Below are 27,928 nucleotides of genomic sequence, written 5' to 3' on the forward strand. Positions count from 1 at the left end.
TTCGACGCCGAGAGTGACATCTCCATGGTCGCTACGGATACGAAGATCACTCAGGCTGTCACGATGGCGTCTCCAGGACCTTGCGCCCGACGAGGAAAAATGAAGATTGAAATTGCGGTTTGCGCGTGATGATCTTCCCACTCAACTGTTGCTTTCTAGAACGGCCCTAGGAACAGTGCATGGGGCTCGACTGAGGTCGGGAGGGGGTCTTCGAGCGTTGCGTGCGCAAACGCTGATGCATCTGCAAGTAAATACCCTCGCGGCCTACTTACTACCTTAGCGGGTCGCGTATGATGACTCGTCGTCGAGATAGAACAGTTATTTGGACGCTGTAAGTTACTTTGGCATCGCTAGGCAAGTCTTCCAGCTTTTCCACGTTTCAAATTTCATGGATGTCAAATACTACTAGTTGTAGCTAATCGTTCAAACGCGGCCATGAACCAAGTACGCTACAGCACTGCGGTCAAAACTATTAGCTGTGTCTTGTGGCGATATAGCAGGGGTCTGAATAAAAAATTTCAGTATCACTAAAATAAGTTTTATAAAATATAAAAACGGATTACTGCAACCTTCTTAAAAATATGAATATGATATTGCTCCAATATTTCCAGTATAATTTACAAAAGTAGGCTCATAGAAACTTTAGATGCCTTACGAAACAATTGGACGTCTCAGCACCGTATCTTGATGTCTGTATTGCCCATACTAGCTCTTAGTTATGAATCTGGAGACAGTGGTGGTATTATCTACAGCGAGTTGTAGAAGCAGCTACCCCCAACATCAAATGCATGCGAGCGATTATTCTCGCAGTGCAAGCTGGTGCTTACCCCTTAGCGAACATGCATGTTACCTGCCAACTTGAGCTGATTATGTTTTTGCATGCAAACAGGGATTTATTGGATGTGACGAGGATAGCTTCAGCTGAAAGTGACGCAGAGCTGTAGGCAATACTGCAATACTTACTGCAGTTTTTTTATTGGTAATTGTGGAATTTCCCTTTTTATTATTGCGCGGACCCACCGTCAATTCCGTATAATACTGTATTGGAGAACCCCTGCGACATAGTCCCCTTGTCATATTAGTGATTATGCTCGAATACTACCACTCTCGGGGGTGCTTTTGTTTACTACGCCAAATGTCTAGTTCTCGAGCACCACGCGGTAGCGAACACGGCCTTCACGAACCATGTCCAGTCCCTCATTCACTTTCGACATCGGCAACTTTTGTATGATCGGGCGCACGTTCTTCTTGGATGCCAACTCAAGCATGTCCTTAATGTCCTGGATGCTGCCAATACAGCTACCACGGACACGCACAGCTCGCGGCACGATGAAGAATGGGCTGAACTTGACGTCGTCATCAGGGAGGCCAACCATGATAAAGGTTCCACGTTTACGCACCAGGCTCAGATACAAGTTGCACGGCATGTTCTTGGCATCAGCCGTCAAAACAAGATAGTCGACGGATCCGGCAGCCTTCTCCTGGTCTGCTTCGTTGCTCAAATCGTAAAACTCTTTAGCTCCAAGAGCTCGCACCTCTTAGCGGAGCGGGAGAAGGCAATGGGAGCTGCATCCAAAGCCCGGATGAACTGAATGGCAAGGTGACCAAGACCACCAATACCCACGATACCAACACGATCGCCGGCCTTCACGCCTTCCTGCTTCAGAGGCGTGAAGACGGTCGCACCAGCGCACATGAGAGGTGCTGCGACGTCGGACGGAATGTTTTCCGGAAGCTTGAACGCGTAATTGTTGTCGACTCGAACGTAATCGGCGTAGCCTCTATACGATGGGGAGCCATCTGCATACGTCGAAGCGTACGTGTACACGGCGTGGTTGCACACGGCATCTTCAGCGTCCGCGCAATCCTTGCAGGGTTTTTCAGGGTTCTGGTTCAAGCAAGCGTACACCTGAGCACCCACGGCCACACGGTCACCAACTTGGAGCGTTTTGACATTTGCACCTGCCAGAGTCACCTCACCAACGATCTCATGGCCAACAACGCATGGGTAGGCGGCCGGTCCCCAACCACTTTCCATCGTGTGTAGATCGGAGCCACAGATACCACAGTGGGAAATCTTGATTTCCACGTCCTCCGGGCCAAGAGGGCGCGATTGGTACTGCCAAGGCTTCACTTCTGCTTTGGCATCGAAAGCTGCGTAGGCGTTGACGGTTCTCGGAGAGGAGGACATGGCTGTTTTAAGCAGGCTGCTTGAGACTGTTGCTTTAAAAGGCAAATTTAGGAATGAGATTGTTGGGGTTGGCAATGAAGCAGCAGCACGACTGTAGATGTAAGCGAATGCCATCGTCAACTAAATGATTATGGGGAGTTAGACTGCTGTTCCCTGTCCGCATAATCTCGAACTCAATAAGGAACCTCTTTCAGACAGCCCTCTTTGTAGTGATATTATGTCAGCTGCTCAACACGTTTGAGCTCTGATTGATCAAGAAAGTATCCCCACCTAAGCTCACACAAGCCATCCCTTTAATATGAAATGTTTCATCCTGTCATAGTATGACATGGCATCCGAGACAGTGATAGCCTCTAGCTAAGGAGGTTGGTGTGGACCGATCTTTGGTAGTCAAATAAAGAGTCAATGGTCACTTACAGAGGCTCAGTTGTAGAGTTGATGTAGAGCATTTACTATGGGAGCTGAGCATGTATATAAATATGGGGAATCACTGTCCATTTTTTGAAAACTATCGGCTCCATTTACAAGCTTACAGAATAAAGAGACCAGTATTTTCGTTGGATTTGATTCGATTTTTCAAACATCTCAAGTTTGTGATGACACCACTATAAGCGCGGACCTTGCTGTCGGTTTAACCTGCGAGGCAATCAGGATTTTCTGGGCGTTGTCCCACAATTATGCTGCTATAGTGGAGAAGAGTGCGGAAAGGTACCTACATTTTTTAGTCAATATCCGTAAACTTCCCAGTAAAAGTGCCGTCAAATGTGGCCGCTCTGCTTCTGCTTCATTCCCGTTTTACCACCGCGGCCACAAGTCGACTTTCTCAAGCCTTATTCGACATGAAGAGTGCTTTGGTAGCGCTGCTCTCTCTGGTCAGCCTTCTTGCCGTCAGCGCTAGGCTTGATGTGGCCGATATGTCCCCTGCCACGAAGACTGACTCGAGCGCATTGGCGATGGCCCCAGCGGAAATCCCCACGGATACATCCGAAAACCCCGACGCCAGTCTGACGAAGATGAACGCAACTGTCTCGGGGAACAACTTGCTGGTCACTCGCAGCAACATCATCGTCGTTGGCGACCAAGCCAAAAAGGGGATGGTAGATTTCATCAAGAATTTGGTGATAAAAGGCTCCAGTCCGCAAGACGACGATGCGTTGAGTACACAAATTATAACTGTTCTGGGTGGTGGCAATAGCACCGCGACCAACTCGGATCTCGCCACGAAGATAGCACCGACAATTAAGTCCGCTTTCCAGAGCCGCGAGAAGCCTGCACAGCTTCGCCAGATTATCGTGAAGCTGACTGAGATGTCCCCGAAGTTTGGCATGACCGAAGTGGGCGACCACGAAGGCTAATTAGCACCTCCAACCACGCATTTCCTAACACCTGCGTAATCTTATAAGACTTACTGCTGACTCACCTGTGGAGGATAACGGTGACCCGAAAACGCTGAAGGTGTCGCGTCTATACACGTTTCTATTTCTAAACACTTCAACATGAACGATTCAAAGACAGCTCTTTTTTTACATGGACAATAATAGTATTGTCACAATACTGAGTGCTGTGCTGACTACCGGGGTACAGTCTATTAATACAGTAGTTTCCTTGTTGCTATTAAAAAAGTACAGTCGTACCCTGCACTGCACTCTGCTACACAGCAAGAATACATTCCTCTACAGTACCGGTAAATAAATGTCTGAAACGTCTATGGAGGACGGATCTCGCTTCATCATACCGTGGTTGCGTCCCGCCATCCGGTCTTGCCATTTTTTGGAAGTCATGCCTACATCTTATCCGGCTGAGGTATAATGGTTCTTCGCACTGCTCGCACTTACGAGTTAGTAAAACTTACAAAGGACGTAATAGTCATGTGGCATAGGAATGGTTGTGGCCGTTCCCTCTTCTTTTAAATGCTCGTCGTGCGGGCAGGATCGATTATGCTGTTCGAGTCTTGGCTGGGGCTGCTCGCAGTAGAAAGCTCATTCTTCAATTTCGACTGCCTCGAACAAGTCACTCCAGCTCCAGCACCTATATCTCAACCAAGATGATGATCAGCAAGACGATATGTGCACTGTGTGTGGCGGCTGTGGCGTTATCGGGTGGTGCAGTGGATGCGACGACGGAGGCGGCGGAGACGTTTGGCTGGCTGTTGCCGAAGAGCCACGGCACCTATGGCGGCTACGGAGATACTAGTGCCGGCACAAATGGAAATGGAGGCACATCGGCAGGGACGACTGGATACGGCGGGCTGTCATGTGTGTTCTACAGGTACTAATCGGTCTCAAGGCAGGCGTTGGGCTCAATGCTGGTGCTGGTGGCTTCGGCGCTGCGGGCGTGGATCCCAACACAAATGCTGGTATCGGTGCAAATGGCTACGGTAATGCCAATACGAACGCTGGATTGATCGCCGGCGCCGGCCTCAATGCCAATGCAGGCCTCAAGGCAAACGCTGGACTCAACGCTGGTGCCGGTCATAATGCCGGTGCTGGTCTCTACGCGAACGCCGGACTCAACGTTGGTGCTGGTCTCAACAGCGGTGTGGGTCTTGATGCCAATGCAGTATTGAAGGCGGGCGCAGGAATCAAAGCTGGCGCCACTCTCAACGCGAACGCAGGCCTCAAGGCAAACGCTGAACTCATCACCGGAGGCGGTCTTTATGCCGGTGCCGGCCTCAACGCCGGTGTGGGCCTTAACGTCAATACAGGATTGAAGGTCGGCGCAGGAATCAAGGCTGGCGCTGGTCTTAGTGCCGATGCTGGTCTCAACACGAACGCAGGCACGAGTGTGAGCACCGGAAAGAAGGACAGTAACAGCGACTCGAAGGAAACGGGTGTCATCGCTTCGTCATCCCCAGAGAAAACAGCCAAACAAGCGTCGCAGAAGGCTGCTCAGACGTCCACCAAGTCCGGCACATACCGCCGCCACCTACGCGCGTATTTTTTTCCTTCTTTGGCGCTGAGATCATACATGTAATAATGGATATTATCTAAGTCCATGCATTAATTCATGGACCGGATGCAACAAAATTGCTCAGTACTTTTAAGGAGCGGTACCTGTATGTTGTAGAATACGGAAATTGTCAAAAGAAGCTGCCGTCGGAGAACCCAAATCAAAATTGATTGGTCTTTTATCTTTTTAACAAATCGCGATCCATCAATTTCTAGCCAATCGACATCCGTCTCAGCCCTAAACTAAAACGTAGCATCGACTGGTGCAGACACTTCAAAAGCATCGCAAGGGAAGTCGGGGTGTGTGTCCGTTGCGCTTCTTCTTCCGCTCTCTGTCATGGCTCCAGCGAAACGCAGACGTGGCACCGCAGTTACCAAGAAGAACGACTCTGATGTGCCTTCTAAAGCCTCCGAGGCAACGGAACAGAACGGCGTCGAGCCTGCTTCTGACAGCGATGCACAGGCGATCACTCTCGCGCGACTCAAAGCCGAGTACGGGCCAATCATCAAGGAGCTGGGGGGGCGATTCAGCTTCATCCGCGCGTTGCTGATCGAGTTCTGGCCCGAGATGCAGCGAGACCCACGCGACGAGACGCAGCTGCCCGTGGAGGGCGACGCGCAGTGGTTCTGGTTCACCGAGATGCAGTTTATGGTGATTTTCCTGTACGAAATCGCCTTTATGGAGTTCTCGATGAGCGTAACCAAACCAGACTCCATCACACTGGAGCAACAGCAGGAAAAGACGACGCTGGCTCATCGTCAGGACATGGAGGAGCGCGTCAACTTTCTATCGAGGCTCAGGAAGTACGCGGACGACCTGGCCAAGTGCCGCTTGGCAGCTACCAAGCAGACCGGCAAGAGATTGCCCCGTGTCTTCCGCCTCGCCGACATGTACAAGCTCTCGACTGGCGAGACGACGCTGCTGCAGCTGCTCGTGGTGATGCAGGGCTGTCAGAGCAATGCTGTGCGCTGTCAGATCTTGGACGAGGACGCGCAGCGGAGAGTTATGACGTGTCAGAGGCTGTCGGGCCTGTCTGAAGTGGACATCGCAGAGTTCCGGGACGACGAACGCGAGCACGTGAAGGAAGGCACTTTGCTGGTAGACGAGGAGACGTACTGTACGAGTCTCAGTCTGTCGAATATCTGCGTGCGGGTGCTGCTGGGGCGACAGTTGACGAGCAATCAGGCGCTGAAAGTGAGTCAGACGGCGCTGGAGGAGCTGCTCAAGGGCGAGGGAATGTCTTTTGGTGAGGTGCTGGACACGAGCAACACGTCGGGGACTGGAGTGTCGAGTGTCACTGGACACAAACGCGATCGTGGCGATAAAGTAGACGAGGAACAGGAAGAGGAGCAGGCTGAACAGCACGCGAGCAGCGAGAGTGAGGAGGAGCACGAAGATCAGGAAGACATCAGTGCGTCTGCGTTCTCGTTCATTGGCAAGTACAAGTCGGACAGCAAACGTACGAAGCATCAAGCGAAGGAGGATGAAAAATTGCTGCTCAAGGCGGCTGAAGCTGGCAGTGACAAGCACCATTTGCTGTCTTCGCTCATGGACTCGAGCGAACTGAAGCCGTACAGTCCCGAGAACCAGCTGGAGTATCTAGAGGATCGATTCCAGGTTGTGGCGTTTGCGATCCGTGCGTCGGGCGCGCGGGTGAAGGACCAGATGAAGGAGGCAGGCACGAAACAGCCCTGGGAATCGTCGGCGCCGGCGTCTGCTGGTCGACGCGAGCTCAAGGCCAAGCAGCGCGTGTACAGCCGTCGAGCGCAGCACCGGTTGGCTCTGACGCGACAAGCAGGTCGCTCGCTGCCGCGTCTGGAAGAACTGGCAGCCAAATTCAAGCTGAACCGCTTCGAGCAGAACGTGATCGTGATGCTCATTGGCAAGACCATCTCTCCGGTCATTAAGAACCTCATCGACGGTGTGGACACGTCGCCCGTGCAGCGGATGGACGAGAGCGTGATCATCAACCAGATCCTGTCCATCTTCTGTGAGACTTTCCAGGAGCAAGTGGCGCACCGAGTTTTCTTCTACAAGTCGTCGCGTCTACTTAGTCGCGGCCTCGTGAAGCTTCACAGAGGACGATGGCACTCGACCGCGGGCGATCTCGTGGACCAGCGCGTGGAGCTGGACCGTCGTGTGCTGGACTGGGTCGTTGGGCTTGATACCGAGATGAATGAGCTGGTGGAAGGCTCGGATCTGTACACGCCAAAGGTGCAGCTGGACCAGGTTGTGCTGCCTGAAGAGCACAAGAGCACGATCTTAGAGACGGTGGAGAGCTACGAGAGCTTCCGGAGGTACCGCAAGAAGAGCGGGTTGGAGCAGGCTGGCATGGCGTATGGAGCTGGCCTCGTGTTGCTGCTGTGTGGCGCCAGCGGAACGGGCAAGACGATGACGGTGAACGCTGTGGCTCACCACCTGAAGAAGCGAGTACTGCTAGTGGACTTCCCGTCGCTGCAGGGAAAACGTCAGGAAGGCATGGAGACTGACGCCGACTTGCGCGGTCTCTTCCGTGAAGCGGACATGAGCAACGCTGTGCTCTTCTTTGACGAGTGTGAGAACATCTTCCGACAACGCGACGGCGGAGGCGACCGCCTCTTGAATGCGCTGCTGACGGAGATTGAGCGCTACGAAGGCATCGTGTTCCTTGCGACCAACCGGCCGTTCGACCTGGACGAGGCCATGCATCGACGCATCACTGCCGTGTTCGAGTTCAAGGCGCCCGACCACATCCAGCGACGCAAGATCTGGGACGTGTTACTGCTGCGTGGCACTCTGAAGACCGAGGAAGGGATCGACTGGGACGCCATCGCTCTGAAGTACGAGCTCAGTGGCGGCTTCATCAAGAACGCCATCTTGTCGTCGCTTCTGAAGGCCATTTCACGGAACGGCGAGGCGCCCGTAATCTCCCAAGCGGACATCGTCGCGGGCTGCGCGCTGCAGATGCGTGGCAGTCTACACATGAAGACATTCGATCACCGAGTTGTGCCCACGAGCGGGCTGGACGAGCTGATCGTTGAGGACGCGGTCAAGGGCAAACTGCGCCGAGTCGTGCAGTTTGAGAAGGCGCGCAGTGTCATCTACGGCCAGTGGGGCTTTGACTTTGGGCAGTCCAACAAGCAGCAGAAAGGGGTGAGCGTGCTGATCTGCGGCCCTGCAGGGATCGGCAAGCTGAATGCAGCCAAGGCGATCGGCTTCGAGATCGGTCGCCCCCTCAAGGTCGTCAACTTCGGCCAGCTGGCAGCAGACTCGGCTGCGGAGACGCGCAAGGCGCTTCGTGCTGTGTTCGACGACGCTCGGCTGATGGACGCAGTGCTGGTGCTCACGGGCTTCGAGTCGTTCGGCAGTCACATTGAAGGAGGCGTCATCCCCCTCGACAGTCTCGAGTCCTCGCCTCGCTTCCGCATGGAGGTGATGCGCCTGCTGGAGCTCATGGATACATTCCCGAGCACCACCATCTTGCTGGCGAATGTGGACCGAACGGCCGCGGCGTCTCTGGTGCAGTCCGAGTTCTGTCGTCGGCTCAAGTTTGTGGTCGAGATGAGGAATCCGAACGCCAAGCTGCGGGAGAAGCTGTGGCGCGCGTGTTTCCCGCCCAACGCGCCGCTGGACACCAAGACGCCGATCGATTTCCAGCGTCTGGCGGAGCGCTATGATCTGAGCAACACGTCGATTAGTGACGCCGTGTTCCGAGCTGCTGCCAGTGCCGCTCTGCGTCAAGAGAGCAAGCGCATTATCACAATGAAGGACTTGACGGATGCAGCTGAGATCGAGCGGCAAAAAGCTCGAGGGGGCGCTGCTGCTATGGAGAATCTCTTCGTCTAAGTAAAAGCAGATCTTATGTATGGGAAAGGTGGTTAACAGAGCGATAGAAGGTTGGAGACGGTAGGGGGTTTAACGCGGCATCTCCTTCATTCCCTTCAGTTGGTTCTCTGGTCCTGCTATTTACCTTCCTTCGTCCCTCACAGATTTTTTTTATGACGTTAGCCGAGTCTGTTGCTCTAGATGGAGAAGGGCAAGTCCTCGCCACTGGTAAATTCCCGCACCACTTCGTTCTCTGTGATGGTCACGGTGCGAATGACGCCACCGGAGCTGCCGTCGCGCGCCATGGCGTGTGCCAGCGCCTTCTTAACAAACCTCTGGCATTCCTCCTTCGTCATGTTCGGCCTACACGACAGCAAAAAGCGTTAGCTCACATAGTATTCCCCGCCCCCAGTTCACTTGCTGTGTGACTCACCGATATTCCGAGTCCACCAGGCCGTAAATGTACGTAGAGCCGCTGCCGCCAATTGCAAAGTCCTGCTCCACCATGGCTCCACCGATGGGGATCGAGAAAACCTGGCCGCCCTTCACCGGGTCCCAACCGGCCACGATGATTCCAGCCAGCAGGCGGTCCTTGTTGTGGTAGCACAGCGAGCGGAACAAGTTGGCGGCTGTTCCCACCTTCGGCAGACGGCCCAGCTCCACACTGTGAGAGCTCAGATAGTAGCGAACGTAGTCGCTCAGCGCTTGCGTGTCTGCTGCCGAGCCCGAGCGACAACAGAACAGTCGGTCGTGTAGTGGCGTGAGCTTGTCACTCACGCGGTTGGCCACGTATGTGCCCGTGGACGTGCGCGAGTCGGCGCCCAGCACAACGCCTCCATTGAAGCGCACAGCGATGATAGACGTGCCGGCATCCACCTCGCCGGGCTTAAGGTATGAGCCTTCGTCCACTTCCTGCTTGGTCATATTGGATCCTTCCTTTTCTCTGTTTTGAATAGGGGGAAAACCTGAAGATTGTATGGAGGGTTTTATGTTGCACGATCTTTTGATTGAGAATAAGTTGCACATGTTGTGGACCACAATTTGCCTGCCGTAATGCATATATTTTAAATCTAGGATCAAGCATTAACTTCAACATGACCGCTTACTTGGGCGGATGCGTGAGCGGCTTGAACGGCGTCGTGATGACGGTGATAGCGGCGGTGCGAGCTACAAAATCGCGTTCAGTGGTCGATAGGAAGGGGTTGACGTTGTTGTACTTCGCGTTGCCGTGTTCTTCGGCCACTTGCACCATCTTGTAGACGTGTTCGTCAGGGAAACCAGGCAGAGCAAGGGCCTTCTCACGCAGCTGCGGCCAGGACGGGAGCGCAGCGAGGCGAGCTTCGAGGTCGTCGGATGGACTGCAGATATCTTCCTCACGGAAGTCACGGGACTGAGAGGTCACCAGCGCCGACAGCGCTACGTGTAACCACACTCGCCAAGCTTTCGCCTTATCGGACGGTGACAGCAGGTGTTCCAGTTGCTGGAGCGACCAGGCCGACGTGGCGGCGTGGAGGATAATAAAGTCGTTGTGCTTGAGCATGACATACAACCACATGACCATATCGAGCGCGTGGCTGCCATCGAAGTTCGAGAAGTCAAACGCATTGACCTGAGTCCAGATGAGAGCAAAAGCCTTAGGACTGCTGCGTTCCGGGTGCCCCGAGAATACGTTGACACCGCGCTGGACCCAGCCGATGTCGAGGTCCTTGACCGGTGAGATCGCCACGAGTCGGTCCTGTTCGGACCGTAAGAACTCGTTGCTGGCGACTGCGTCAGCGACTTCGAATACCGTTTGGCGGGTGAATTGGCGCAGTGGCTCATTACTCTGCGGCATCTCCGGCTCGTCAAATGGCAAGTAACAGTGGTGCTGGTAGGCGAGTCCTTCAGCAACAGGACGGTCACCGCCGATGTGGTACGCATAGCCTAGCTGGATGATACCGTGCAGCAGAGCGCCGGCCAAGCCGCTGAAGAGGTTAGGCAGATGCTTGCACACTGCTCCATCAACTCCGAGTTGCTTGACATCCTGAGCATAGTAAGCAAGTAGAGCGTCGTACTGCTGGCGTTTACCCAGCAACGCTTGAGCTTCTTCATCGGAAAGGACAACGAGCGTTGCAACGTGCTCAACGACGTCTTCGTGGTCAGGGCCCTCGGCTTCGAGTTTTTGAGTGTAGTGCGCGGCGTACTCCGCAATCTTCTGCTCACTCGCGCCAAGCTCATGCAGCGCCACGACCGCGTGCAGCAGGTGGTTGGACAGGTAGTTGCCGTACTCGATTCGGAAGCGGAGGGTCGAGTGCTCGCGCGTCAAGGTTTGGCGAACTTGCTCAGCTGGTAGCTTAGTTTGAAAGGAGCTAGCGATGGCAGCATCGGAGACCGAGGACGTGGCCATAGTTGCAAGTGGAGAGTTGGAGTTGATGTGGGATGCGCTGTAGCAGCCAAGTTGAAAAATGACTAACGGGTTAAGCGAAAACAAGAGCAAAGTTCACTTGCATAGATTCGGGTGGTCGGACTCGGTGCGGTCGGACATTGGTGTTCGTGGTGACTCACTGAGCGTCCACACCATCCAAAATCTACAATGTAGACGACTTGGCGCAAAACAGAGCAAACTTCAACAAACTACAAACTTCAACTTTATCTTTTACAATAATCCAGTGCCACTAAGACAACTATTCAGTGACTGTTGACTTACTATAGAAGGCGGAGGGGCTTACTCAACGACATCACCCGGTCGAGCGAGCCACAACGCTGAACAATTTCGCAAGTTACTACCGTCGACTGGGCAAACTTCACTCCGCAATGACCAGTCTGAAACATGCGTTGGACGTGGAGAAAAAACTGAAGAACGTTCGCAACGCTGCAGATACGCAGTTAAACATGTGCGCCGTTCTATCGCAGCTGAGGAAACATCAAGAAGCTCTGGGGCATGCGCTAGATGCACTTATTACTCTGCAGGAAGGATTTACCCACGGCAAACACGATGCATCTGCTGATAATTCTGTTGGTGACTCATCATCCGCAAGATTTGATCGAATCTCCGTCATGTGCATAGCGTGTCACTACATTCGTGTCGAGCACGAGTTTCTCAAGGATTATTCTGAATCCGTCGTAAGTTACAAGAAGGTAAGGCTAGGATTGCGCAGTGTGAACGGGAACCATAATCACGAGTTTTCTACAGAAAAAGTTGCACTCGCTGTGGACCACCTGTAGCCTAACGTAATGCATATTTTAGAGCTAAGATCAAGCATTAGCTTCAACTTGTCCGTTTGATGCGTGAGCGGGTCGTGATGACGGTGATAGCGGCGGTGCGAGCTACAAAATCGCGTTCAGTGGTCGATAGGAAGGAGTTGACGTTGTTGTACTTCGCGTTGCCGTGTTCTTCGGCCACTTGCACCATCTTGTAGACGTGTTCGTCAGGGAAACCAGGCAGAGCAAGGGCCTTCTCACGCAGCTGCGGCCAGGACGGGAGCGCAGCAAGGCGAGCTTCGAGGTCGTCGGATGGACTGCAGACATCTTCCTCACGGAAGTCACGGGACTGAGAGGTCACCAGCGCCGACAGCGCTACGTGTAACCACACTCGCCAAGCTTTCGCCTTATCGGACGGTGACAGCAGGTGTTCCAGTTGCTGGAGCGACCAGGCCGACGTGGCGGCGTGGAGGATAATAAAGTCGTTGTGCTTGAGCATGACATACAACCACATGACCATATCGAGCGCGTGGCTGCCATCGAAGTTCGAGAAGTCAAACGCATTGACCTGAGTCCAGATGAGAGCAAAAGCCTTAGGACTGTTGCGTTCCGGGTGCCCCGAGAATACGTTGACACCACGCTGGACCCAGCCGATGTCGAGGTCCTTGACCGGTGAGATCGCCACGAGTCGGTCCTGTTCGGACCGTAAGAACTCGTTGCTGGCGACTGCGTCAGCGACTTCGAATACCGTTTGGCGGGTGAATTGGCGCAGTGGCTCATTACTCTGCGGCATCTCCGGCTCGTCAAATGGCAAGTAACAGTGGTGCTGGTAGGCGAGTCCTTCAGCAACAGGACGGTCACCGCCGATGTGGTACGCATAGCCTAGCTGGATGATACCGTGCAGCAGAGCGCCGGCCAAGCCGCTGAAGGGTTACCTCCGGTTGGGGTCATATACGGTACAGATCAGTTATTGGATCAGATATTCTTACTCTAATGGTGATCAGGTAGCTCATTAAGATTAAGCAGTGTGTATCAATATCTCCTGGTTAGATATAACTACGACGAAACTACCTACTGACTATTGCTCTTCCTCATTCACCTCGCCTAGACCATCTTCGGCTTCCGAAGAGCTGTCGGATGCCAGCTCAACTGCTGGAGGTTCCTCGTCCTCAGAATCATCAGCAATGTCATCCGGTATTTCAACGGGCGCCGGTAGCTGTATGCGCTCGCGTGGTAAGCGGCGTGCCCGTCCGCGCGGAACATCAGCAAGGCGTTGAACATACTGCGTTGATAGTGTCTTGATGACACTAACGAAAGACGTCATACTAGGGCGGGGCTTAGGGAAATGGCTATTGAGCTCCCTGTTAAACCTCTCTAAAGGGTTATTTGTCCGTGCGATGAGCTCGTTGCTTAGGCCGGCAACATTCCATACGCTCACGTCGTACGTTTTCAGCCACGTCCGATTAAAGTACCCCCAGAATCCTCGCCACTTCGCTTTAGAGTAGGAAATTCCGACCACGCCACAGCGCTGGCGGATTTCACGCTTCACCCACTTGATAGCACGCTCCATTAAGCAGTGCTCAACAATGGTAAGCATGTCGACGACACCGCGGGTCATAGCAATACAACACTCCTCCTCCGGAATCAGAAACCGCTTCATAGCTCGCCTCAGAGCCTGCTTGAGATGAAATAGGCAGCCTAGGACAATTGCATTTGGAAATTGAGTCTGCACAGCATCAATCAGCGCGATCTCGAAGTCGCACACGACTTCGGCGGGCTCCAGTTGCTGGTCGGTACCTTGTACCACGAAATGTATCATGTCCCAAAAGGCATCACCACTACGAGAGGTGCTCAATACGTAGTAAACAGGTACAAACAGCCCCGAAGCTCTATCATGTACCATGAAAATGACACACTGTTTGTAGCCGGGTGGTACACAGCGGAATGTACCATCAATAAAAATCGTAGTTCCATTGTAGCGGAGAAGGTTGACGAGGTTTGGGTGCGCCCAGCCGATCAGCCGAGTAGGCTTGTTAAGGTTCTCGCGGTTGATAGTGACGTAATGAAACTGAAAGAACGAAACCGTTGCGTCCAACGCCAATGATAGAGGCGGGATTTCGATCGCTCCGTGTACATCTCCACTGAAATGCCTACTGCGTGCCTGATAAACACGTCGAAGCACTTGGGCCTCCGACAGCCCGCGCACAACGTGTTCATTGTCTGCGCCGTAAAATTCGTTGCGCAGCGCTTCCCAAATACGCCGCGCAGGAAGCGCAACCTGGTCGATAGCGAGCATGTCTGCCCTGTCCTTCATCGCTCCCGTGACATCAGCAAGGCTACTGCCAGCAGCATCAACGCGGCGACAGGTGTGGGGGCGCCCAACTGTGTAGCCCATTGTACCAATGAAGAATGCCATCGTACCAAGACAGCCTTAGCGCCAATGGCAGCAACGGTATGATATCTTTCTCGACGATGCCCACGCCCTAGTATACTTGAAGCCGCGAAAATAGCACGTGGTCTTCTCCTGGCGCACTTGGCCTCTGGGACGGCTTGACACAACGTTGGTCACCCCAGCGCCGTCTGGAGGTTCATTGTTCCCCGGGGGAGACTGTGCAGGTGCCTGCATGTTACCGAATGAGCTCTTCTTCACAGGTGCCTCGCAGGGATCCCCGCTCTACGTGGCCTCTTTAAGGCCGTGAATTTTCAGATCTCGCATCAGATCATTGCGAAATCAACATATGTACAAAACTCTGATCTGTACCGTATATGACCCCAACCAGGTTTTACCCGCTGAAGAGGTTAGGCAGATGCTTGCACCAACTCCGAGTTGCTTGACATCCTGAGCATAGTAAGCAAGTAGAGCGTCGTACTGCTGGCGTTTGCCCAGCAACGCTTGAGCTTCTTCATCGGAAAGGACAACGAGCGTTGCAACGTGCTCAACGACGTCTTCGTGGTCAGGGCCCTCGGCTTCGAGTTTTTGAGTGTAGTGCGCGGCGTACTCCGCGATCTTTTGCTCACTCGCGCCAAGCTCATGCAGCGCCACGACCGCGTGCAGCAGGTGGTTGGACAGGTAGTTGCCGTACTCGATTCGGAAGCGGAGGGTCGAGTACTCGCGCGTCAAGGTTTGGCGAACTTGCTCAGCTGGTAGCTTAGTTTGAAAGGAGCTAGCGATGGCAGCATCGGAGACCGAGGACGTGGCCGTAGTTGCAAGTGGAAGGTTGGAGTTGATGTGGGATGCGCTGTAGCAGCCAAGTTGAAAAATGACTAACGGGTTAAGCGAAAACAAGAGCAAAGTTCACCTCATTTAAGTTGCATCGATTCGGGTGGTCGGACTCGGTGCGGTCGGACATTGGTGTTCGTGGTGACTCACTGAGCGTCCACACCATCCAAAATCTACAATGTAGACGACTTGGCGCAAAACAGAACAAACTACAAACTTCAACTTTATCTTTTACAATAATCCAGTGCCACCACGGTAAATTTAGATGTTGTTTCACGTTATCAATATTACCAAGCAAATTGGTGATCACATTTAGGATTTATGCGCGACAAGGCGTTGAGAGATGCTAGAGAAGAGCAACAGGAGCTAGAAGCTCTGCATCGCTTTGACGAGGAGTGCGTTCACCAGCAGCGAGCCGTAGGTTTTATGGGTGGAGCTATCATAGTGTGTCGTGTCCCTGTTCTGACACGTTCAATTGACGCAGGGAGATTATTTGAAGGCGTTCGACTGCATGGAGCGAGCTCTTGTTCTGCGGCGGCACTTCTTCGGTATCGAAAGTGAGGAGGTTGTACAGGCTTGTCGAGCACTTGCTGAGATGTGCAACCTCTTGGCTATGAGCTTTTTGCAGCAAGACAACTATCCAGTGACTGTCGACTTACTAAAGAAGGCGGAGGTGCTTACTCAACGACATCACCCGGTCGAGCGAGCCACAACGCTGAACAATTTCGCATGTTACTACCGTCGACTGGGCAAACTTCACTCCGCAATGACCAGTCTGAAACATGCGTTGGACGTGGAGAAAAAACTGAAGAACGTTCGCAACGCTGCAGATACGCAGTTAAACATGTGCGCCGTTCTATCGCAGCTGGGGAAACATCAAGAAGCTCTGGGGCATGCGCTAGATGCACTTATTACTCTGCAGGAAGGATTTATCCACGGCAAACACGATGCATCTGCTGATAATTCTGTTGGTGACTCATCATCCGCAAGATTTGATCGAATCTCCGTCATGTGCATAGCGTATCACAACATTGGCGTGGAGCAAGAGTTTCTCAAGGATTACTCTGAATCTGTCGCAAGTTACAAGAAGGTAAGGGTAGGATTGCGCAGTGTGTTCGGGAACCATAATCAATGTGCATTTTTTCTGTTCATGTGTCAGGGAATAAGTTTAGCCGAGCAATATCTTGGTGCTGATCATTCGATCACAACCACCATTCGGAACTCGTACCTAGCCGCGAAGCGAGTGTTGGCCACGAAGGGGAAAGTGAAGACTAGTGCAAGTAACCGCGATCCAAAGAGTCCTATAGCTGGTGCAAGGCTCTTGTCGAGTCCTCGAAGTGATTCTCTTCGAATGCCAAGTCCTCTGGCAAAGGGAAAAGATCTTCACAATAGGTTCCCAACACCACGGTCCATCATTACAGACGCTTTATCAAGAGATCCTCTATTAGCACTGCCACCGCTTGAGCTTCAGAGTCCTCCTACCGGTTGTGCAAGCAAGACGAAGAAATCGACAGTAAGTTTACCAAGCGAAGTCAAGAGTACGCTGTCCCCGACAGATCCTTTTTTCAGCCCTCGCTTTAGATTCGACAGCGATACGGCTCAGCAAAAACCACTTAAGAGCGTCACGAAACCTCCGTCAGCAGCTCCAACTAAAAAAAATAAAGTGGGAGTACGAACGTCATCATCACACAGCGGTAGGAGGAAGAGCAGCGTGAAGAAACCTCCCTCGCGAACTGAAACCAGTCGAAGTGACAGGAAAAAATCAGTTGACGAACGCATCAAGACAGCGTCAACACCTCGAGCGACTGAGGAGGACACTAATGCGAAGGGAATTATATCGAATTGCCCTATCGATGGTGCTAGCGGTGAAGTGGGAGATAGCAGTATTACCAGGACTCTTCGGAAGCGAGCGTGGCAGACGAAGCTACAGGTGTAATACAGGATAACTCCAATCTCCGCGCTCCGAGTGTGTCTATTGCCGTCACAACTGAAGCGCATGGGCATTTTACAGCAGACAAGATTAGCTCTGTGGATCACGTAGTGGACCGAACCGTTCCACCGTCACAGGCAGATTGTTCGGACGACACCAACCGTGACATTGCCGACACGGTCCTGGGCGAAGATGATGGAGAATTTTCAAAGGTGTCGACAGGTTCTATTGAAAAGATTACCGAGGCAGATCTTCGTTCTTCTACGATCGATGTCAGCCCAGAAGACATAAATACAGTCGTGGAGAAGCAGCATGATGCAATTGAAGATATCGCCTCGGGTGAACGTCCTGATACTGGGATCGTGAATAACGATGACAGTACGGGGTCAGGCAACGGCGCAGTCAACGCAAGTCAAAACCATGAAACACTACAAACAAATACCTCGGAAGACTTGGTCAATGACAAACTCACAGTTGCACCCGACCATAGTGAGGAATTCTGTGATACGGCGGGTGGAGAGCAGTCTCACCAATTCATAGAAGATGATAGACGTGACGCCAACGCCGAAGTCAGTGTCGACTTAAGTGATCAAGGTGTAGATGAAGAAGCAATGCATGCAGGCAGTCCAGCTGATGAACCGATTGCCACCCTCGAGGACGGGAATCTTCACTGCTCTGAAGAAACTTCAGATGACGAGCATCCACAAATCTACGATAGCGAGGTGCAAGGCGAGACAGAAAGCACCCTCGCAGACGAAATCCCTGGAACTCACAACTTAATTGAGGAGGCATGGGAAACAAATCCAGAGGCAACGACGATAAGCCATGCAGGGGGGGAAGCTGACGAGTTAAGTGTGTTATCAGATGACCAGCCTCTTTTATTCAAGTCTGGTGTGGGTAGCGTCGACAGTGTTACTGAGGACGGTCTTGACGTTATTTCGGTCAACGATACCGACACCAACGAGGCTGCCGTTTATGTACTAGAACCACCATCTAAAGATCACTATGCTTTAATCGCGGAAGACCAAATGAACTCAGGGTTCGAAGCACAAGAACATTTTCCCGATCAAGAAGCGAAGGAGCCGCAGTCATTTGATGATGCAGATGAAGTTGCAGCTACTGCGACTTACCAGGAGGCACACGAGCGCCATCTAACTTCTGACGATCATCTGTTAAGAGAGGAGATACATCCCACCATTGAAACTTACGACGCTGGAGGTTATAACGATGAAAACGATGCTCAAACTGCAGTCGAAACTCTAGAAAATGCAAGCGAAGGTAATGAACCAGGAGCGGTTAGTGCAGAGCATCAACCATTGGGTCAGGAGTTTGTCAATCCAAGTGAGCAAGTGTCTGATAGCAGCAACCAACAACAAGGTTTCGACGACATGGAGATCCCACGTGCAAGTCAAGCGCAAGGTGAGTCTGTTGTAGCAGAGTATGCAGCGGAATACGGCGATTACTCCTATCAAGACGCCCCAGTAACGTGGCAAGAAGAGCAACAGGTTTGTGTCGACTACGATGACAGCGTGCCCACAGGTGAAGCTTCTGATCTTCCTACCGACATCGACATGAGTGCAAGCGCAGTCGACGTTGTCAATGCTGTAGATACTGAGTGAGTACTCAGTGAGTGAGATCGCCTACTTAATTTACAAACGACTAGTGAAAGATCGGACGTTTGTGCAATTTTTGATTTCTATATCGGAGTCCATCACATGCGAAACAGTTCGTGCCGCAGCCTGGAGAGAGTGGTAAGAAGCAATTGCCTCAAGTCCGAGTTTGTCACACACTCGACGTCTTCTTCCGTGAGGAACACGATGCTGCTGAGCGTCCGGTATCCACGTCGCTCCAAGGCAACCCCAAACGCAGTCAAGTCTGGGTGACACGCAGTCATCCACTGGATCACTTCGCCTTGCTCGCACACTGAAGGAAATGCCAATTGTCAATGTACCTCAGATGAAAAATGCACCCACAGAACGCTAGAAACGCACCCATGCTGAAGATGGTGGCGCTCTCCTGGGCGTCTGACAAGCGTCTCCTGACCCGCGGACTTGCTCCACCCTCCTCCTCAAGGCGAGACGCTTGCTTCTTCTGCTGCTGCACCTGTGGGTCCACATCGATCGCCACCCTGCGCTCCGGTTTCACAGGCACCGTAGCTCGCGGCGCAGCCCTCGGTGACATCGGAACAGTCTTCATCGTCTGCGTGGAGGCCATTTTACCCCACAATAGTCTTCTACTACTGCATCGTCTCATCCTGCCCAAAACGACACCCCGTCCTCTAACCTCTAATTATAAATAATACACAGCACTAAAGCAACCCAAATACCAGACGACTGAACTCCGATCTCAAGCCACAAAATGAAAATACATCGCATTGCAGGCGACCCCGCCCGGTCTTCTCGCACTCTATCCGCGCATCCGAGCGAGCGCTCTCCTCTCTCTCCACCCTAGCTACAAACTAGCAGCAGCGACTGACAGCAAGGCGGAAGAGGTACAGTCCCTTCCTCGTCTGTTCTTGGACTGCAAGGCAGCTCTAGGCCGCCGCAGCAACCAACGTCTGTCGTCTGTGTGTCTTTCTCTGTTGCCTGCCTTAGATGTCGTCGAAGTCGAAGCCAATGTCGTCCTCGCCGTCGCCCTCCATGGCCATGTCCACTGCCGTTTCGTTGATACGCGCGTTATCCGGAAGCTCTCCGTAAGCCTTGAGACTGCGGGCCTCGTCCGCGTTGTATTTATGAATGATGTCCACCTTGCCGTCCTGGTACTCGCGCAGACTCACGAGAATGATGTCACCGGCGCCGACCCAGACTTTTTTGCGCATTTTGCCGCGGATGTGGCCAAGGCGCGTCACACCGTCGAAGCAGTAAGCCTCCAGACGGCCGTTTCCCAGCATTCGTACAACCTGCGCATATTCTGTGGGGAAAGTATACATGTATACATTAGATGGACCCACTCATGTGTATACATCAACGTCGCTCGACATTTCGAGCGACGTTTAAGCGGCACGACAACGCACCCTGGCCCTCTTCCTTGAACTCAAGCTCGCGCTTGTTCTCCTCGTTGTCGTTCTTTCCGCGGCGGCGGTTCTTGCCTCCCTTTCCTTTGTTCTTCGGCATCTTCGTTCCTTCGCTGTCGAATCCCTGACTGAGGTGGCAGCTATCTTCGGGTGGTTCGCACGCAAGGCACTTGGACCAATCACGTTCCTTAAATTAAAATTCTGCCAATCCCATCGCCGTATTGGGAACCTATCCCTCTTCTTTACCTCTGTCTAGTTTAATAGATTTGACATAATTGAGAACTCAATGGCTAGAAATGCAACTTCTGACACCCTTGAAGATTCTTTCATGTGCGCACTCGCAGCGCGATCCTTGCTCGTCTGTCTTGAGCGCTATCTCTACTAGGTATTTGAGCTCCCGCTGGTTGTCCTCGATCCCACTGACATCATCATACTTTCCTTCATCAGATGGCGTCTCCCACGCCTTCACCCGTGCCGTGGCGGCGTCGCGAGGTATTGTCGCGTTCTAACTCGCGACCTCCGAACTACCCTCTGCGTCGCTCCGTGGATGCCAGCGTCGGGTACAGCACATTTCGCAGCAGCTCTAGCAACTTATCGAGTATAGCGTCGTCGTATCCTGTGCTGGGGCTGTCTACGCTGGCGGCTCGTCAGCGGCTGCTCCAAGCCATCGAGCGCAAGATCCGCGAGAAAGAGAGCTCGTCCAACGTCACAACCGAGTTCCGGGACCCTTTCTTCCTACTACTGGCACTGTGTGCCGCCTTCCGACTCACTGACGCAGCCAGACGCTTCGCTGAGATGGAGACGGATCGAGGCTCGGCTGCAGTGGCGGAAGGAGTCTTCCTGGTGGCCGCAGCAGCTAGCAACGTGCTGCTCAACATGGTGCAGAAGCGTCGACACCATGCAGAGATGGCTGAGAGAGTCCGAGTGGCTGTACAGCAGATGCAGAGAGATAGCGACAAGAAGAAAGAGCGGGAAGAGGACCAGCGCCCACCCATTTGGCTGGGCGGCGGACCGGAGCCGACGGTGCTGCTGCCCTCGAACAGCTACGTCGCGTGTTATCGAGACAGTCAGTGGCAGCGGCTGCCTATGAATTTGCTGGTAGAAGGAGACGTCGTAGGCTTGATGAGTGGAGATATCGCCCCGGGAGAAGTGCGACCAGTGGAAGGGGATGGGAGCGAGGAGCAGCAAGTCTTTCCCAGAGGATGCAAGCTGCCGTCCTGGACGAGGAGACACGCGAAGGACACGACGAGATGCACAGCGACGTTTGATCCTCCCATGCTGCTGGATTTGTGCGGTGAGATGCGGATTTTTGAGATGCTGGAGACGCCTGTGGTCAGGGATATTGAAGACGCCTTGTTCCGCATAAACAGACCCGTGACGCCGACGCAGAAGCTTCAGGCACAAGCGAGACAGCTGGCCATTTCTATTTGCACCTTGTATTCCGTGTTGGTGCTCGTGGCGATCGGACTGCGTGTGGTGGTACAGCATCGATCGCTGGACACAACGCTTAGCCACATTTTGCTCGGACCTGTTGGGATTTGGCTGTGCTTTGCGTCGCTGAACACGCCACTGGTCTTGTTTATCGCGGAAGCCGCGGCTACTGCATCCATCTTAGGCTCATTCGACGACATCTTGGCACCGAAAGAAAGCATAAGCCAAGAGCAGGAGCAGAATGTGGGTGATGGGTCTAACGAGGAAGAAACGCCTGAAAAGTCTCCACCAAAAGCGAATACAGGCACGCCAAAGACGTCCAACAAAGACCCACGCCAAGACGAGCGTCTATCTGGTATCGATAGTGCGATGGCGTCGATCCTGAAAGCCACAGCGTTTGCACCGCCAGATGTCTTCGACGTTGAAGACCGTGAAAAGTTGCGCTCCGAGAAGGCTCAGAAGCAGTCGGCAACCATGCGATCGCTGCAGTACTTCCTCGTGGTGCTCCGATTCCGTGTCATGCACTGTGATGTTGCCCATGTATCTGACCGGCGGCATCTTCCTGTGCCATTTCGCTCGTTCCGCCTCCTGGAGCGCCTGGGAAACGTCACAATGTTGTGCTGCTTCGACGACGATATTTTATGCGAGCAAGCTCCGTCGGTGGAAGAGATTTTTCTTCTGAACGACAAACAGGGCAACAATTCCACAGTTCTGGACCTGCATGCGGAGCGTAATTGTGACACTGGACTACAGTTTGAAGATCCGAAGTGGAAGCAGCACCTGCCATCGCTAAAACCGATTGGCTTGGCTATAATGGTCAACGATGACGAGAATCCGGCGCGACACTACGAGGAGAACATGCGCTATCTTGTGAACGAAGGGCTTTGTCCTGTGGATGATGGTGATACGAGGGACCCATACTTGCGGAGCTGTATGCAGCGACTGTCAGCTCACATTCGGATGCTGCCCTTTCCGAAGCATTTGCTGAATCTCTCTCGTGAAATGGGCTTCTCCGTGGCTGATGATCTGACGGCGTTCCAGAGAAGACAGTCCATTCATATTATCTGCCCTCGACTGGCGCACCACGAACACACAAACGATCACCACGACCAGGGCCAGGAAGATACGCGATACCGGGGGAATCTCAAGTCGCATCTCTACTCAACGGTGGTGCTTGACAAGCGCTCGCACCATCACCAGTTACTGTCACGTGGCCATCCTACCGTCGTGTTGGCTCACTGCAGCGAGTACTGGGATGGCAAGTCTATCTGTCCGCTCACGAGTGAAAAACAACGCACCATTCTGGACATGTACAACCAGTGGCGTGTGGAGGATTTGGACTGCATCGCGTTTTCCTACGTCCCCGTCCCTCACAAGCTCAATAGTCTCTTCAGTCGTACTGGCTCTAGCAGCAACGGAGGGAGCTTTGTCGACTCGCCAAACACTGGACCGACCCGCAGATTGGGTGGCACTCTACCGCCAGTGTATCTCGTGGACGACAGCGCGGCCAGTGAATTGAACTCCCCGCACTCCGTTGCTCCGCGGAACAGCATGCCGTTTTCAAGCAGCATGAGTGAAGATCAAGGAATTGGGCGAGAGACCAGACGCATGAGTTATTCGGGTCCGTTATCACCGCTGGCCTCCCCAGACTCCGTGGACGACATGTCGCTAGACCAAGAATCGATCTCTGGAGTACGAGCAGCCAAGTCCGCTGGGGCTCCTCCAAGCGGGCAAATCACTCCACCTTCGAAAAGACGTGGAAACCTCACAATCAGCGACCTAGAGTCGTCTGTGGAGCTGCATCCATCCGAAACAAGCTCTGTTGAGAAGGATTCCATGCTCTGGCGTATTCAGGATGACCAGATCTTCTTGGGAATGGTCGCGACTGGCGTCCAACCGAAGCAGCACACGCCTGACTTTATCGAAGACCTGAACGCGTGTGGGATTCGCTTCGTGTACTTCTCGCCGCGTAACATGCGCAGGAGCAAACTACTCGCCGAGAAAATGGGAATCGAGACGGACTGGAATTGTGCAATCTCGTTGCGCCCGCTGGAAAGCGACGGCCCAGACCCTCATCGCATGACATCGAACTACTCGGATTGGGACGTGAAGGCTCGACTGCCGCACGGAGTCGAGGCGATAAAGCGGCATCTGGCTGAGGTGGATAATGTCCCGTTGCTGGTGTCACTTTACACGGACAGCACGCCGGACACGATCAGCGAGATGATCTCGATCTTTCAGGAGAATCACGAGGTTGTCATGGGCGTTGGCTCGTCACTAAAGGAAAGCAACGCGCCACTGTTCTCGAAGGCGGATTTGGCAGTAGCTTTGCAGGGTGGTGTCCACGCCTTCTTCGACAAGCCGATTCCGCACGGGAAGGAGCTCCCTGTGTTCTCTGACGAGGATGTCCAACTCAGTCACATTCTCAACACCCTGGCGTGTGCCTTTCGTCTCAAGAGTGCTCCGGATGACGCTAGCAGCCAAGACAAGGCACGCTCTGAGGCCACTGACGGCAAGGAAAAGGATGATGCAACTACGGATGGGACTGCGAGTGTCGCTCATTTAATTGAGCTCATCCGACTGGGACGACGAATGCTCACCAACTTCCATCAGATGAAAACGTTCATGTTCATCTCGCAGCTTTTCATCGCCACGATCATTCTCGCGTCCCACGCGATTCCGTTCCCGCACGTGCCGCAGCTTTCGTGCGCCTCCGTCTTCTGGCTGCTGTGGATTTTGGTGCCTGCCCTCGGTCTGTCCATGCTTGCGTCTGCAAGCGAGAAAGGCATCATGAAGAAGACTCCACGCAAGAACGAAGAGTTTGATACTGAAGAGGATCTGCCGCGGCTGGTCGCCTATTTTGTCGGGCGTCATGTGCCTTCCGTGCTGCTATCTATCGCCGTGTTCGAGTGCTTGCTGGGCTTTTCTCTGCAAGCATCGAACGCTGCTGATCCGAGCGCCTTTGGAGAAAATTTTCGCGAGTATCGATGGACGGATTTCGTACTAGACAGCGAGTTAGTGACGATGATGCCGAGACCAGCTGTCGTCTCGGCTGCGGTGGATCGCGCTGAAGCTGGGATGCTGCTGCTGATTGGCGTCTGCATCGTGACCTCATCTTGTGGATATCTGTATCGATGCGAGAGTATGTTTGAGCTTTCTCCCTTCCGAAACGTCATGTGGGTGGCGACAGCATGTCTTCTGCTGTGCTTCCAGTTTGCCCTGAGTATGCTCCGTGCGGGGATCGTTGGTGCTGATGGAGTCACTCTGTGGCATTTTGTGAGCCAGTCGGTGCCTTGCACTTTCTGGGGCGTAACTTTGGGTGTGTGGCCGCTGGCAATCTTAGGCGTTGATGAAGCAGTCAAGACACATGACAGACGACACCTTGTGCGCTACAATAAGTTCCTACGGATGCAGTTCGACACGCGCCTGGGAATGTGGAGTCCCAAGTAAAGCGACCGCAACGTTATGCTGGGCGATTGGATACGTCTGCGTCGAGTGTTTCTGCCATGCTAGTTCTCATTGACAGCAGCCAAGCCACTTCTCGAGTTCTGGATTGCAAGCGATGCCCTTTTGAATCTGGTACCTCCGAAGAGCAATTTATGTTTGACCCGGCAGGCCTGCCTTCGAATTTCACATGTCCCCCTGGAACTTCGTTCTGCCCCGAATGGAATGTGGTCACACACTTTTGTCGTCTCTTTTGTTGGAATGCTGGTGAGTGTATTACTGCCGGTGGTTGGGGCGGATAAGTTGCTGAAAACGTTTTAACACTGGCTGTGGGGAGTTCCTTCTCGAGAATGGAGCTGCATCGAGACAAGTTGCTGCTGGCATGTTCGTAGAAGGGCCAGTCATGCAGCTTAAGATCTTCAAACGACAAACTCCATTGACTCCATTCAAATAGGTCTGGGCTGATGACGACAAATTCAGCATGGTGACGATGTGTCGTCATATTTGGCATCCTCTCGAGCAGCGGCGTGATGGCGATGGCCAGGCGCTTGAAACTCGAAAACTCGATCAAGTGACGGTAACTCGCTTAGCCCTTAAAGGTCAGCCACGAGAAAGCCACACACCAGTCCATCCCTTCATTAGGGTACCCGTGTACTAACCGAAATTCGGTCCGCTCCTCATTTCGGGTACCCATGGGTACGGAAACAGTGGCCGAGAGCTCATTTTTCAAGAAAGCTCTGAACTCGCTGATAAATCAAGGAGAAAAAATATTTTATTCGGATCAATCCGAATAACTGCCAGCTCGAGTTCGGGTACCCGTGTCCAATCCGAAACCGAGTATACCCGCTACTGTCCCGATTGCGAGCTCTGCTGTGAACACACGAGTACGGAGCTACATATAGATATCGAGACTTCTTGTACGTACATTTGATGGAGCCAACTCACAAGAACTTGCGATTCTGGAACTCCTTGGTCCAAAATGGCCGCGATTGCGTACTTGTAACGAGGAGCGAGCGCACATGGAATTTACGACACGTACGTGGCGTTTATCTGCGAGTTCCTCGACTTGAATGTAGACATCGATTGGATGGACCCGTTCCTTGTTAACGGCAGATTCAGCCACCTTGTCAAAACGGTTACCAAAAAGTGTAAACATCACACCCGGTCTAAAAGTACTACAAGTAGGAATAACATTACACGTCCACAAAGTTACCGCTCTTCGTGGAGCCCATTGGAGTTGAGTCTACTTACGGCAAACGAAGTGAGTTCTTTGAGAGTACTTGCAGTAGCAAACATGAAAGATTTTTACCGAGTGTTTGTATTTCTTTTTCCCAGGTTACGCCCCCGATGTCCTAATTGGTGATACGCTCCATCTCCAAGCTCGCCAAAATGAATGCTCCCTCACCAAGTGCGTGGTTGTGCACGATCGGCCTACCGACATAGTACTCGTACGTTGCCGTCGAGTTGAGGCTGCAGACCGCCACAGTTCCGTTCCAGCCCAGGGTACCGTTATGGTAGTCAAGGAGGAAAGCGCCACTCTTGACGGTGTAGTTGTAGGCCTTGATCGCAGTGCTGACAAGCTTGCTGGCCTCGTCTTTGAGAAGGCCGAGGCGCAGACCCTTGAGAATGGAAAAGGTGTAGAGCATCGTGGAAGAGCTCTCGAGAAAGTTGCCCTTTTTGCCACCGAACGTTGGTAGCTGCCACCACACACCCGTGTCCTTGTCGGCGTAGGTAGCGATGCTCTTGCACAGTTGCGAGGCCTGGAGCTGGATCGCATCTGTCAGACGCACACATTCGGCGTTAGATTTGCCATGGCAGTCTCCAAGTTCCTCCCACGCGTTGACAAGACCGGCCAGGTACCAGCCCAGCGATCTACCCCAAACATAGGGACTCGCACCAGTGACCTTGTTGGCCCACACCGCCGTCTTGGAGGCGTCGTAGCCGTGTACAACCAATCCGGTGGACTTGTCGTAGGTGTTCAGGTACAGCAGCTCAATCTGCAGGAGCATGTCCCCATACGACCAGCCCGGTGCTGAAGCCATATAAGGCAGGAACGACACAGTGCCATCGAGGTACGACCAGTTCGGGTAAACGTAGTACCAGAAACCATTGTACTTGTTGCGGTTCTGCAACGTCAACGAGGAGTTGAGCAACGACAAAGTCTCCGACTCGGCTGCGGTGAGGGTGCCCTCAGTTGCGTTGATACGGAGCAGGGCCTGGCCGATGGTGAGCCGGTCCATGGGCATTTTTGCAGCGGCTTCGGGGCTCTTGAAGGCAGGCGAAATAGACGTCACGATCGAGTCTGCGTATTCCGTAAAATTGGCGACGCGCTCCGAGTCGCCGTCTGTGCCGTAAGCCTTGAGCCACGACTGGATTGCGAGAGCGAGGACACCCGACTCGAGCGTGCTGGTCACTGCACCCGACGAGAGCACGCCCTGCTTTCGGCTGATCACGCTCTCGATCATCCGTGTTGAGTACAGGAAGTCATTCGATGCGGTCGTGATGGCGGCAATGGCGGCTGCGATCAACGGGAAGAAAGCGCTCCGCATGGTGCTGCTCGTGGATTGGCTTTGACTCACTGCTGTCTGTTGTGGAAGTGATGGATCGAACTCTTAGCACTGCCAAGAGTTGTTGGCAAGACAGTGACCGTGACTCACGAATTACATGTATACAGTATTGTGATTATTGTACTGCCCTGTCGTGTTCTTGTAGGAAATGAAGCGAGATGTGCTGCCAAGCGACAAAGTGGCAACGCTTTCACTCTGG

The 27,928-nt window shown here is 53.1% G+C and overlaps 9 protein-coding genes across 9 annotated transcripts; 3 read left to right on the forward strand and 6 right to left on the reverse strand.

The window, feature by feature from the left end:
- Positions 1 to 1,139: 1,139 nt before the first annotated feature.
- On the reverse strand, positions 1,140 to 2,191 carry PITG_11623 (alcohol dehydrogenase, putative; the record flags this gene model as incomplete). The annotated part of the gene is made up of 2 exons (XM_002901120.1): positions 1,140 to 1,537; positions 1,630 to 2,191. 2 exons carry the CDS (start codon positions 2,189 to 2,191, stop codon positions 1,140 to 1,142), a joined length of 960 nt encoding a protein of 319 aa, XP_002901166.1.
- A 2,044-nt stretch (positions 2,192 to 4,235) lies between these two features.
- PITG_11624 (uncharacterized protein) lies at positions 4,236 to 5,164 on the forward strand (the record flags this gene model as incomplete). Its single annotated transcript, XM_002901121.1, has 2 exons — positions 4,236 to 4,446; positions 4,482 to 5,164. 2 exons carry the CDS (start codon positions 4,236 to 4,238, stop codon positions 5,162 to 5,164), a joined length of 894 nt encoding a protein of 297 aa, XP_002901167.1.
- Positions 5,165 to 5,422: 258 nt separating this feature from the next.
- Positions 5,423 to 8,965, forward strand: PITG_11625 (uncharacterized protein; the record flags this gene model as incomplete). Its single annotated transcript, XM_002901122.1, has 1 exon — positions 5,423 to 8,965. The coding sequence occupies one exon, from the start codon at positions 5,477 to 5,479 to the stop codon at positions 8,963 to 8,965; it is 3,489 nt and encodes a 1,162-aa protein (XP_002901168.1).
- Positions 8,966 to 9,141: 176 nt separating this feature from the next.
- On the reverse strand, positions 9,142 to 9,868 carry PITG_11626 (proteasome subunit beta type-6, putative; the record flags this gene model as incomplete). Its single annotated transcript, XM_002901123.1, has 2 exons — positions 9,142 to 9,307; positions 9,378 to 9,868. 2 exons carry the CDS (start codon positions 9,866 to 9,868, stop codon positions 9,142 to 9,144), a joined length of 657 nt encoding a protein of 218 aa, XP_002901169.1.
- A 178-nt stretch (positions 9,869 to 10,046) lies between these two features.
- PITG_11627 (uncharacterized protein) lies at positions 10,047 to 11,330 on the reverse strand (the record flags this gene model as incomplete). The annotated part of the gene is made up of 2 exons (XM_002901124.1): positions 10,047 to 11,264; positions 11,316 to 11,330. The coding sequence occupies 2 exons, from the start codon at positions 11,328 to 11,330 to the stop codon at positions 10,047 to 10,049; spliced, it is 1,233 nt and encodes a 410-aa protein (XP_002901170.1).
- A 7,655-nt stretch (positions 11,331 to 18,985) lies between these two features.
- On the reverse strand, positions 18,986 to 19,488 carry PITG_11629 (uncharacterized protein; the record flags this gene model as incomplete). Its single annotated transcript, XM_002901125.1, has 3 exons — positions 18,986 to 19,197; positions 19,266 to 19,335; positions 19,402 to 19,488. 3 exons carry the CDS (start codon positions 19,486 to 19,488, stop codon positions 18,986 to 18,988), a joined length of 369 nt encoding a protein of 122 aa, XP_002901171.1.
- Positions 19,489 to 19,620: 132 nt separating this feature from the next.
- On the reverse strand, positions 19,621 to 20,406 carry PITG_11630 (eukaryotic translation initiation factor 1A, putative; the record flags this gene model as incomplete). Its single annotated transcript, XM_002901126.1, has 2 exons — positions 19,621 to 20,184; positions 20,288 to 20,406. The coding sequence occupies 2 exons, from the start codon at positions 20,385 to 20,387 to the stop codon at positions 19,865 to 19,867; spliced, it is 420 nt and encodes a 139-aa protein (XP_002901172.1).
- Positions 20,407 to 20,734: 328 nt separating this feature from the next.
- Positions 20,735 to 25,168, forward strand: PITG_11631 (uncharacterized protein; the record flags this gene model as incomplete). Its single annotated transcript, XM_002901127.1, has 3 exons — positions 20,735 to 21,965; positions 22,047 to 24,156; positions 24,271 to 25,168. 3 exons carry the CDS (start codon positions 20,735 to 20,737, stop codon positions 25,166 to 25,168), a joined length of 4,239 nt encoding a protein of 1,412 aa, XP_002901173.1.
- Positions 25,169 to 26,514: 1,346 nt separating this feature from the next.
- Positions 26,515 to 27,627, reverse strand: PITG_11632 (glycoside hydrolase, putative; the record flags this gene model as incomplete). Its single annotated transcript, XM_002901128.1, has 1 exon — positions 26,515 to 27,627. One exon carries the CDS (start codon positions 27,625 to 27,627, stop codon positions 26,515 to 26,517), a length of 1,113 nt encoding a protein of 370 aa, XP_002901174.1.
- Positions 27,628 to 27,928: the final 301 nt, after the last annotated feature.

This window comes from Phytophthora infestans, genomic scaffold (assembly GCF_000142945.1).
Source record: "Phytophthora infestans T30-4 supercont1.22 genomic scaffold, whole genome shotgun sequence".
Lineage (NCBI taxonomy): Eukaryota > Oomycota > Peronosporomycetes > Peronosporales > Peronosporaceae > Phytophthora > Phytophthora infestans.